Source organism: Cyprinus carpio, chromosome A20, assembly GCF_018340385.1.
Source record: "Cyprinus carpio isolate SPL01 chromosome A20, ASM1834038v1, whole genome shotgun sequence".
NCBI classification, from domain to species: Eukaryota; Metazoa; Chordata; class Actinopteri; order Cypriniformes; family Cyprinidae; genus Cyprinus; species Cyprinus carpio.
Genome location: NC_056591.1, coordinates 13129843 through 13142417, shown reverse-complemented (window position 1 = coordinate 13142417; position 12575 = coordinate 13129843). Strand labels below are relative to the sequence as shown.

General features: G+C 37.6%; 1 protein-coding gene across 2 annotated transcripts in view; it reads right to left on the bottom strand.

The window, feature by feature from the left end:
- Positions 1-130: 130 nt before the first annotated feature.
- The window catches only part of LOC109076466 (E3 ubiquitin-protein ligase SH3RF1-like), a 44175-nt gene continuing 31730 nt past the window's right edge, over positions 131-12575 (bottom strand). For both annotated transcript variants that reach the window (XM_042777676.1, XM_042777677.1), the window contains exons 6-12: positions 9986-10096; positions 7924-8054; positions 7025-7195; positions 5987-6270; positions 4636-4955; positions 2471-2823; positions 131-1717 (exon numbers count right to left, since the gene is read on the bottom strand). In XM_042777676.1, coding sequence (XP_042633610.1) covers positions 1549-1717; positions 2471-2823; positions 4636-4955; positions 5987-6270; positions 7025-7195; positions 7924-8054; positions 9986-10096 — 1539 coding nt within the window. In that variant the 3' untranslated portion in view covers positions 131-1548. The remainder of the gene's footprint in view (positions 1718-2470; positions 2824-4635; positions 4956-5986; positions 6271-7024; positions 7196-7923; positions 8055-9985; positions 10097-12575) is intronic.

Here is a 12575-nt window from a genome sequence, read left to right as displayed (position 1 = left end):
GCCCAGAAATGTAGCAACGAGACATCATGTGGTTTATGACTGGAGATGGAAACCAGTGATCATAAACAGAGAATCATGATCAAAATAAAACCTCACAAAAACAAACAAATTAAAGCCACACTAATACTTGTAAAGGCATCAAGACAACAACAGATGAAAAAATTCTTCAGAATGAACCAATGTTTTAACAGAGTTTAAATCATATCTATCAAAGGAAAAAAAAATCTATCAAAGACCATTTTTGTGCTTTCATAATTATAATAATAATAATAACATTTCATCTACTGTTTGAAGCATAGAAATACACAAACACCATTTTCAAGTATACAAAACATGAAATATCACATAAAATACTAAAGTACAGCAGACAACATCAGAACGAACCTGACCTTTTTTTTCCCACTCATGTGAAATCAGGTAGTTTGTAATGCTATGTAAAGGTGATTTTCGGTAGCTCAAATAAAGACCACTGGGTGAGTTGTGTATCATGTACAGACCAGTACAACATTCAGAAGGAAACTAAACCAGAGAGGGAACAAACACATGTGCACAAAAGCATAATGGCATTACCACTGTAAGCTATCGGGGTCTCTGTGCTTTTACTGTAAGTGATTGTTTCTGTTCTGCTTAACAGCTTTTCTACTACCAAAAAGCAATGATGTTATTGCAAAGGAATATTAGTAATGTTTGATTAAAATGTCTGAGTGTAATCTTTTAAAAATAACAATATGCTAACCTTCATTCCTTCACTCAGTGTAGCTACAGCAAACCTTCACAAAAGCCATATTAGCATTTACACACAGCACAACCAATCAGAACTTGAGACTACAGGCCTGCAGTGTCCTCACTTCTCATCACATATGACTCAAAGAGCCAAATACATGCAAGCTGAAGTAGATATGGATGGTCAAACCAACCTTTGCGAGTTTATTCGGCTCTTCATCTAGTATTGATTTTTCATTTTATTTCAAGCAAATGACTAACAGTGACATTATTCAGGCTCTACAGGCATTTGACCAATCGGCTCACATAACAAACTGTCCCTAAAAACTTCAATTTCTACAAAATAAAAATAAGTTAAATGTTTTTCAGATGAAGAAAATTCATATCGTTCTTGTCATGACTCTTATCAGCTTCGTTTCGCTTATATACAGTAAAGTGAGACAGTACAAGGCACACATTAAACGTCTTTGAAATGTTACAGATGCATAAATTAACGAATCCTATCACAACTTCATCTACTGTGCTAGAAATAGGGTTCCTAGTGCGAATGGCTAAAACTTTGTTGCTTCCGTGTGTTTCAGGAAAAGTATTTCATCTAATGCTGAACCACTAGGACTGATCGAGTTGGTTTTGAGGGTTTTTATAAGACTGTGGTCAAATCCATGCAACTGATGGCCCTCATAGTTTGCACCAACAGTCACAAGCAGCCCAGTCCTACTGATCACCACTGCCCATCAATCCCAACTATTAAGGCTAAAGTTCAGTGTTGTATTTTCAGTGATGGAGAATTCAATATCTAAATATTATGTTCTTATACACTGTGTGTTAGATACTGTCAACAAAGCTGCCGGGAAACAGCCCGGTTCGGCCGTTTCTCTGTAGTGTTCCTTTAAACCAGCCGTCCTCTCGTTTTCTGTGCACAAACACAATGTCTCCCTCCTTGAGTTCCAGCTCTGCTTCGCTTTGGGGAGGGTAGGACACCACCACACGGTACCTGGAGGAATGGTAAAATTTGATGTTTAGAAGTCAGGCAATGTTTCTTCTCAAGTGTGAAGTCTGAATATGAACTGTTTACACCAAACACAATAAATATAACGTTAAAGATATAGTTATAAAAATCATCCTAAATTTGATAGAATAGTAGAGTCCACACCACAACTATAATGATAACAGCACAGAAGAATGATATCATTGGAGTCACTTTCAGAACTTTTTTTTTTTTAGCTGATGAACGATAAAAACACTGACAGCCAATCAGAATCCATGCTGCTTTAAAGAGCTCAAGCATTTAAAGCGCTAGATGACAAAACTGCAGTGCATGCTTATAATAAACTGATCATTACTTTTATCTGTTGTTGTGGACACTATCATAGGCATCAATTTAGGCTGTGTGACAAGAACTTTGTCAAAACAAATTCATCTTGATTATGTCAGATAACATTTAAGCAAAACATGTTCAGGTCAAAATGTCTGAAATTTTGGTCCCAAATTTTTATCTGGTAGTTCACTGTATGAATAATTTTTGGGTATAATATGTCACAGTATACTTTAGTTTGCTATCCTCACTTACGTAAATCAGCTATGTGATCAGCTGTTAGATTAATGCCTGTTAGAGTAAAAATGTCCAGAGCTTATCATTATAGACACACATTTATTTCCATCTTAATATCATTTATTGCCCATCCCTAGTATTGTTATAGTTATCATTCTTAGTGTTTTTACTGAACATTTTTTTATCGTACTGTACCTTTCACAAACAATTGGCCGGCCGTCATGCTGCATGGAGAGGAGGGAGGAGCATGGCTGTCGTGGAGGCGGGGCGATTGGGGCAGTGTTGTCCTGGGAGCAGCTTCTGTGTGACACTGCATCTGCGTTCGATGAAGATGAGGATGCAGAGAGCTCAGGATCCATCGGACAGGTCCCAGCACGGCCGTTGTGTCCTACTGCCACTGAGCTGAGTGGAGCCATTTCAGGTCCGACTGCCCCCTGGGGCATTTCCATGGCATTAGACTGCTCCGCCTCCAGTGTAGGCGAGGATGGGGGAGATGGGCGGAGCTTCTTTTTATTAGACAGCAGTTTCAGTAGGCCTTTCTTTTCTCTCTGAAATGACATATTTAATTCAGAATAAATTAAGAGGTTAAATGCAAACAGTCTTTTCCACAAAACATGCAATTATCAGCACAGGATCTCTGAAGATCAATGAAAATGTCATCAACAGAAATCAAATGACATATTTGAAATGTTTCCATCTAAAGTCTGTAACATACTACAAAAATTTTGAAATCTGAACAGATTTTAAAATACTAGGCACCGTACACTTGCTGACTTTGTAAAAAGTTACAGAGGAAAAACTGGGGATCATACACTAAACAACTTTCTGGTTGTTCCTAACACACAAACTCACACAGAAACATGTGCGAGGTTGCTAGAACATGACAAATGAAAACAATGTGTGTTTTATAATCAGCTCAAAATATCAAAAATATTTGATATCCTCCAACTAGACAGAATCATAGTCTGAAGCTAAAACAAAAACGTCTGTGACCATCATATATGATTTTCTATGAAATCTGTCAACTTAAATCTGCAGACTGGCTCTGACTTTTGTCAACTTGTTCAAAGTTGTGTAGTGTATTCCAGCCGTAAGCTTTACGGCATATTTAACAGTAAAACCATTTTGAAATTTGTCAGTTTGTAAATAAAACTACATCTTATGTGTCAAAGAGAACAAGGTAGAATATTTAAAAAAATTTATGCACAAGAGCATTAAATGTAATAAATGATTTGCACACAGACAAATACCTCGTGTTTCATGTTTGTTAGTGATTGGCAACAGATGGCTTAGTCTGAAGCACCTCCCATGTTCGGGGAGGTGACAGTAGCCAATAATCGGCGTGAAATATTCACTGAGGCAAAGTCACATGAATTAAACTTCTAATCATAATAAATAACGAGAGGCAAAAATTAAATAATAATTAATAAACAAATAAAACTGTGGATGGAAACCCAGTCTACTGCCATGACACAATCATAAACAATCAATTATTTATTTAATTTTATTTAATATTGTTGTACTTGTATTGTACTTGTATTGTTTTAAGGGGAAGTCGTGGCCTAATGGTTAGAGAGTCGGAAATCGAAGGGTTGTGAGTTCGAGTCTCGAGCCGGATGGGGGGAGTGCAATGTACAGTTCTCTCTCCACCTCTCGAGCCGGAAGGAATTGCAGGTGGGGGGACATGTAACAGTTCTCAACCATGACTTAGGTGCTAGCAAGCCATGAAACCCCAACTGCTCCCCACAGCATAAATGGCTGCCCACTGCTCCGGGTGTTGTTATTTAATATTGTTGTGTGTTCACTGCTCTGTGTGGTGTGCACTTATGGGTTAAATGTCCAGAGCACAATTTGAGTATCCATACTTGGCTGAATCCACTTTCACTTTCACTTTCACTCATTCAGACTCAATTTATCTTGTACATGTAAGATTGCTACTAATATTATCCCAGCTATCCAATACAAAAAGAAAATGCATCATCTCAAGAGATCTGGTAAAAAAAGAGGGGCGAATAAAAGTGAACTCTGACAATCTGTGTCAGCTAACACCGTACATGTAAGATTGCTAAGAAATCCCCCTGAACTTTGTGAACAACACTCAGGGCTGTGTCCTCTGGGTTTGCAGAACAGTCTGAATCATAGAAAATTATGATGATTTCAGCTCTATATAACCATCCAGCTCAGCAAATATTGTGAACATTTCTAATTGCCAAATGTCTTACCACAGCACATAAAAATATTACTGATGGGAGGGAAAAGCAAAAGAAACCATAAAAAAAAAAGCTGTAGAGGGATTCAGGAGGCCATGAAACTACATTGTAAACACTTTATTTCAACACCTTCAGTTCTTTAGTTCTCACCTTGCAGTCTTTATCCAGTCTACAAGCAACACCATGATTCAAGGCTGAACCGAGAGATTTTGGGTTCACAGGAAGTGCTACCACAGTGACAGGTCTCATAGCATCACTGTCCAAAGAAGCAGCGCTAACATTAGGAGGGGTCAAGGAGGCGGCGGCACAGCCCATAGCCACGCCGACCCTGGCTGAGGAGGATCCCGGGCTGGAGCCGAGGACAGGTGACGCCTGAAGAACCACAGCTGTGCTAGGAAGGTAGGACACAGGATTGTGGGATTGGATGGGCATCACTGCTGCCGTAGGCCGGTCCTGACTATGACACACAGCTGGAGGGGAAAAAAATGTGGAATAAAAGAAAGATGATTTATTTGATGACAAATTTGACTGCCCATGATAAAGATGTTGTAAAAAAAAAAATAAGTCACGTTTTTCGAAACATACTATTTGTAAAAAAAATTAATGATAATTTAGTGCATGTAGGTGCACGTAAAGTGATAGCAGCTGAGAAGATTATTGGTGTCTCTCTCCCCTCCCTCCAGGACATTTACGGAACCCGTCTCACTCGCAAAGCCCTCTGCATTGCAGGTGATCCCACACACCCGTCACACAGATTCTTCAGTCTGCCAGGAAGCTGAACCCGCTCCCGAACTTGCCCCCCCCCTCCCTCTTCTGCCCCAGGCACCACTGAACTGTGATATATATATATACTATATTTTAGATTTGATCTGTATCTATCTGTATTTTTAGGCTGTACTGTTAGTGTTATCTGTATGCACCGTGGGGCTGAGAGTAAGGCAATTTAAATTCTCTGTATGTATGTACTGTACATAAAGCAGGACTTGACTTGCATGTTATTGGAAAAAGTGAAAAAAAAGTGAAGTAAAAGTGAAAAGTGACGTGACAGACCATACTCAGAATTAGTGCTCTGCATTTAACCCATCCGAAGGCACTTGCATGTTTATAGTGGGCAATTTTATTTTAAGTATTGGGGGTTTGCCAAGAGATAAGTCGTGGTATTGATGATGAATAAATACTCCCCCCACCCACAATGTTGTCACAATTTGGGAGTTGAAGGCCACGACTCCCCACAAAAAGTATTGTTTGAAAAAATGTAACAAAAAATTTATCAAACTAATTAAAAAAATTAAATTATTTTTCTTTTTAAATCAATGCTTTTCAGGAAAGTTGTAATTTCTCTTTTTGCTTTTGAAATATTTTGCATTATTCCTCAAATTAATTTTAAATCAGAAGTTAAACACATTTGAAACAACTATTTAATTATATCATGTTTTTTTTATTTTTTTATACTAAAATTCTGAGTGGTGTTCGTTAAGTGTGTGTGTGCATGTAATTCTACCTGTCCTGACTGCACTGCGTGCCTGGTTAACGGTCATCTGTGATGTCACATGCATGAGCACTTTGGGGTGCTGTCCAGTGGGTATATGTGCAGCTGATACTACAGCAGCAGGAAGTGGGCAAGACGGGGTGGGATTTGGGCAGACTGGAAGGGGTTGACTGGGGTCGACACTCCCCAGGGTGGCTCCAAGAGGAGCAGAGGAGGGGCTGATGATGGTCACACCACGTCCAGCCTGGGAGCAAAGGGTCAGGGGAACTTTTGGCTGACTGCTGCCAGAAACAGTCCTGCAATAAACCAGAGAAGTGTGAGGTTTAAGACTCTTTAAACTGTCACTGCTTTTCCTGAATCTTTTGTCATCGCAACACATTTTACAGTAAATCAACAGAAACATCTGTACATTTAACATTTTTTTTTACATCACAGGTCTGATGAGAAAAAAAAAAAGAATTGTAAGAGGAGCTGTAAGAAAGATATTTTGAAGACATTTTTTGAATGACTGTAAATGCCTCATCATACTGAATATTTTTAGGTGATGTGTTTTCATTCAATAAATTAACAATAGGTATGTAATTCTCATTCCTGCCACAAGAGAGTGCTGAGTTTAAAGGACTGTCCCAAAAAAAAAAAAACTATTGACAGCATTGTGGCGAAATGCCCATAAACAAAAAAATATATATAATAATAATAATAATAATAATAATAATAATAATAATAAATTATATATATATATACAGTCTATCTACAGTATATCACATTTAACAATTTTTTTTTTCAGTTGGTAATCAACATTATGATTGATGAGTTCTGTCAGTAAAGTGTAACTTTTATTGAACCTGAAACATTCCTTTAACAATTCCTTGTGTAAACGTGACCAGCTCAGATTTATCTGCAAGTGGAGACCTTATGTGTGGTGTGCATGTGCCTGTAGGATATACTTCACTGGAAACACAGAGGACAATCTAATCTTTCCTTACAGGGTGTATGAGTGATAACATGTAGAAGTGTGTGTGTGTGTGTGTGTGTGTGTGTGTGTCATACCTGTTGACAGGGCTCATGTAGTTACCAGGGAACACTCCAATCTTGCCGGTGTGCATGGATGTTCCTTTAAACCAGCCGTCCTGACAGCGCTCCAGCACCAGAAACATCTCCCCCTTCCTCAATTCCAACTCATCTTCCTTACGGGGCGTGTAGGGAAACATCGCCACATACCTAAGAGACAATCAAGTTTCAAACATTTAAATAACACAAACCAACTAAAAAGACACTCATTTAATTCTGTAAAGTACTATTAATGTAAAATGTTATTATTTATTATATTATTACCTCTCATTTAATTTTTTTTAAATTTACATTAAATAAATTTTAATTGAATAAAAATTAGTATTTTTAATTATTAGCATTTTATTTTTCATGTATTTATCAATATTTAGAGTTCTAAATGGACTTAGATGCAGTACTGCTAATCAAACGGGGGTTGGTGATGTTCCCACATGGCTATTATGCATCATAACACATCTACTCTCAACACTAAACTGTAAAATAATTTCTTTGATAAAAGTCTTTAAAAACTGCCTTGAAAATGGGAATGTTATGAATTACAGCCATAAACATACTCCACCCAGAGCACTATGGGCGACTCCAACAGAAATCAGGTGTGTTTAGGGCTGTGTTTAGTTGATATGCAGACAAAAGGTGAAAGGCGAGAGGTCAGGGCTCAGGCTAAGTCCCCAGAGACAACCCTATTCCCCTTAGACATGACCTTTGACCCCTCACCTGTGTGCTCAGTCACGCTCAGCTGGTATTGGGTAACAGCAGAGAGGTGAGTCAGAGATGAAAGGACCCTCTCATACTCTTTCTAACTATATGTATCTCTAAAGTGAATTATTTGAAAAAGAAAGTTGCATATTTAAAGTGTGAGCATTTTATTTTATACTCACACTGTGGGTCTGTGACGGCCACTCTGGTCACCCGCAGCGGGTAACGGCCTCTGACCGGCATTCACGGCAGCAGCGCCAACAGCTGAAGACACTGATTGAGGTGGAGGAGGTGGTGGAGGAGGAAGAGCATCCTGAAATAATCACACACACATTTATTAATATTACAACTCAAACAAAATGATGTATGCATAAGAAACAATACATCTCAAGACACTGCAGTTCTCATATCAGTCCATCTTCATTGTTATTTTGATGTCCATTCACATATACGTAACTCAGATGGATGTGTAGCAGGAAATGATGTCAGAGACATCCCTACAATGTTTGGACAATGCCTTAGAACCATAATCTCACTGACTGTGACTTTCCAGCTTGTGCACTGGTTGCTAACGAGTGGGTACTTTAGCTGTGGCAGGTGTTGTGATTGGTGGATATCCAGCTTGGGCTACATGTCTAGCTGAAGACGGATAAATCGGTTCCATATGGACCAAGGCACACATCTGCAAGCAGGCTTTATGAGTCCAGTGGCACCACTATGAAAACAACTCACACACTGTAAAGCTTGTTTTGTTGCTTCAAGTCACCTTTTTGTCTGCTCATTTCAAGCTACAATTTTTTCTCTACTGATGCTCTTGTCAAATTTGTATTAATTAATTAATTTGTCTTGTGTTTTTTGCTTAATGTGGTTTTACTGAAATTACAAAAACTAAACTCTTCAATCCTGTATACGAGACTATGCACACTAAGGCTACCATTACAAAAACACTGCTTTGAAAACAAAAGGAAAGAGTACCCACACAGCACTGCATACACATCAATCTCAGAGCACCATTAGTGTCCAGCCCGAGGACCACACAACTCCCTGGAATGGTTTATTTTCTCTTTTGAAAGTGTGTGTCTCTGTTGAAAGAGATGAAGGGCTATCAGATGGCAAACTGTCCTCATTTAGCATTAGCATTTGAGTGTGTGTGCATGTGAATGCAAATGTTTATGAGAATGTTAGAGGGAGAGCTGACATTCTGCTTTGGCTATGTGAATTTGTATTTTTGTGTTTTGATACACTACTATTTAAAATTTGGGGTCAGTAAGATTTTTTTTTTTTTTTTAAGAAATGAATACTATCATTCAGCAAGGATGCTTTAAGTTGATCAACAGTGACAGTAAAGACTTTTACGGTAAAGACTTTTTTTTTTTCACACAAATATTTTTTCATCTGACACTGGAAATGTACACTTTCATGGATGCTGAAAATGTAGCGTTGCCATCAAAGGAATAAATTAACTTTTTAAAATATATATGAAAAAAGGGAAAAAGTTATTTTTAACTGTGATAATATTCAACAATGTAACTGTTTTACATTTATCATCAAAGAAATGCGTCCTTTTTGAGGATAAGAGACTTCTTTTTTTCAAACTGAGGCAATACGCTTACCCAAGAAGTTCATGTTGAATTCACAATTAAAGCACTCAGATTTAATATTGTTTTGCTGTGCTTTAGAGGAGATGATACAAAAAAAAAAAAAAAAAACCTTCTTAAGAGAAAGTTTTCAGCTGACGGCATGCTGGGAATTACTGTGCTAAAATTCATTGTTATTCATTGTCAGCACAAAAAAAAAAAAAAACCTTTGAGAAGTTGCTTCTATATTCATTTCCTTTAAATCATTGCTGCTACAGGCATCAAAACAGTCATTTAGTTAAAAATATCTTCAGCCTCAAAATACGGACCAAAACATTGCGTTTTTAAGACAATGCATTTAGTTCACTTGAGAAAATTATTAGATTAAAAGTGTCAAGACTTGGACTGCCACAGTATAAGATTTTAATTACATGATTATTGTGGCAAAAAGATGGGCTGGCTTGCGTGTGAGTACTGTTGTACAGACAGGGTGTTTATATATATATACAGGTTAGAAGAATGTCATATGAATAAACTAGACAGGATGATGAAGATTTTTGACATACTATATATATATACAGGTTAGAAGAATGTCATATGAATAAACCAATAGGATGATGAAGAATTTTGACATACTAAGTCGATTTAAGGACCTTGTCAGACTCACCACTGGAATAGAGGCATAGCTGGTTTCTGGAGGAAATGTGAAAACTGTCGCTGTGGTGACAGGACTGCTTGGTGGAGGAGTAACAATGAGTCCTGCTGTGCAAATGTGAACCTAAGAGAAGACAAATAAGAAGAAATGACAAGTTAATCAACCTTTCCTGAGCTATTCCCACTCCTATATCATCTGGCAAATGGAAGCACGCTATGAGACAGTGAAATTTCTGCTTAAGGGATGACACAGAAAGGCATACAACGAGAGAGAAATTTGGGCAGATAGCCATACACTTATGTGCACCCGATGACTTCTGTTTAGACAAACAAACTTTAATGGAACAAGACAACATTAGAGCTACACGTCAACCTACATTTGTTGTTCATGCCTGAAATCAATTCAGCAAAACAACAACACTAACGGCCTTAAAACCTCATGACCAATGAGAACTTGCCTTTGGGAGACTTAGTCAAGTGTCAAAATAACTTTAATTCGGGTCAGCTTGGAGTACATGAGTGAGAAAACTGATTCATGACTGGTTGGGTAACACTTTATTCTAGGGTCTCTTAAAGGGATAGTTCACCCAAAAATTAAAATTCTGTCATTCTGTGTCAGCTGCGTCACACCGATACAGTGTTTCCGTTCAGATCAAATCAAAACAATGTAGGAAACAGATCCAGCGTGACGCAGCTGATACAGAACAATATACGTCCAGTGGATATTCCCCAAAATGGCACCAGGGTGATGCGGAGAAGACAAATTATTGAATAAAGACTTTTTTTTTTGTGCACAAAAATATTCTTGTAGCTTCGTATAATTGCGGATGAACCACTAATATCTCCTTGCTAAGTTTCTGGACTTGAACATTTCAGTTGCATTGCTGTCTATGCAGGGTCAGACAGCTCTCAGATTTCATCAAAAATATCTTAATTTGTGTTCTGAAGATGAACGAAGGTCTTAGGGGTGTGGAACGACATGGCAGTGAGTAATTAATATCAGAATTTTCATTTCTGGGTGAACTTACACTTTAACTAGTTGCTTATTAGCATGCATATTACTAGAATATTAACCATGTATTAGTACTAATTAAGCACATATTAATGCCCTATTCTACATTCCTAATATTACCCAATACCTAAACTTAACAACTACCTTACTAATTATTAATAAGCAGAGTGAATAAGTGTTCCCTTTTTTAAAGTGTTACCGTCAAACTTTTTCAAAATATTCTAAATAATAACCACTTATTGCTATTGCTATTTATTTAACAGATAAACATAGCTGTTAAAATGGTTGGTGTCAGCCTTGCTAAGCATAAGCATAGGAGAAGAAAATATTACCAACCCAAAACTTTCAAAGGGTAGTGTAATCAACACAACTAAAAATGGAAATAGACCGTAAATAACATTCCTTGTGTTAAACTGTTATTATAACAATACGTAAAAAACTCAGGAACACTGAAACCTTAAAATGTCTTTTTGAATGGTTCAATAGAACTGACTCATAAGAGCCAACTGTCAGCAAAACAAATAATATACTGAATCATTTCATATAGCAGACTCTTAAAAGTGTGACATGAACTTGTATTTCTCTCTGTCTGCTGTCTTTGGTCAGTGATCAATCACATGGCATGTTTCCGTAACCAAATACCCATAAAACAAAGATGTCACACTTCAGGTTGCATCCCTCCACCTGTGCAACAGTCTCTACATGTTTTAGTTTTCCTTTATGACTAACAAGAGGTCTTAAATCAGGAATAAAAACTGGAGCTTTATGCCCAGACTTTGTCAGAAAACATCAATACCACATGGATAGACCACCTAATGCAATCACAAGTGTGGGTGGTGTATCTTGTGTACGTTATATTAGGCCCTCAGATGTTGGGATCACAGGGCTTCATACAGAAACCACAGAAATAAACACACACTTTCAGGATAAACCGAACCTCTGAGAGACACTACAAAACATGCCAGAATCAAACAGATTTGTAGCTGCAGAAATGTTCTGTGTTGTGACATTTAATATCTGGATCAGGTCCTGAGTGAATGATGTGCTCTTTTTGAGTGAAAACACTTCATCTGTGCCACAGCAAATCAGACACAAGAGTCTTCAGACAGACATTCCACAAAAAAAAAAAAAAAAAAAAAAAAAAAAAAATTGAAAAACTCTGCACCTTACTTCTAATAGTATCTAGAGACGAGCTCAAAATAGTCATCATCAGAAAATAGACATGGACATAATTATACAGAAATGATACCATCCGTAATTTACTTTTAAGTTCAATTCAATTTTCCTGTTCTCTCCTTCTCTCTGTGCCTGAGGGAAATGCAACCCTTCTGCATATTGTATAACTGTCCTGGGGTAGCATTTGTCATTAATGACATGACTTTTTTTCAACGCTTTTCACCTCAGGTCCAGATTTAGATCTGTACTTCTCACTTCATGACCTGAACGTCCCCAAGCCAATAAGCCCAAACAACAGGCTTCTCCAGCTTAGTCTGCTAAATTCATTACCGGCAATGAAAGAGCATGAAAAAAGGCCAAACCATTTACAATCTGTAAGAACTGACAAAGCTCTCCACGTTAAATAAAGAAAGAG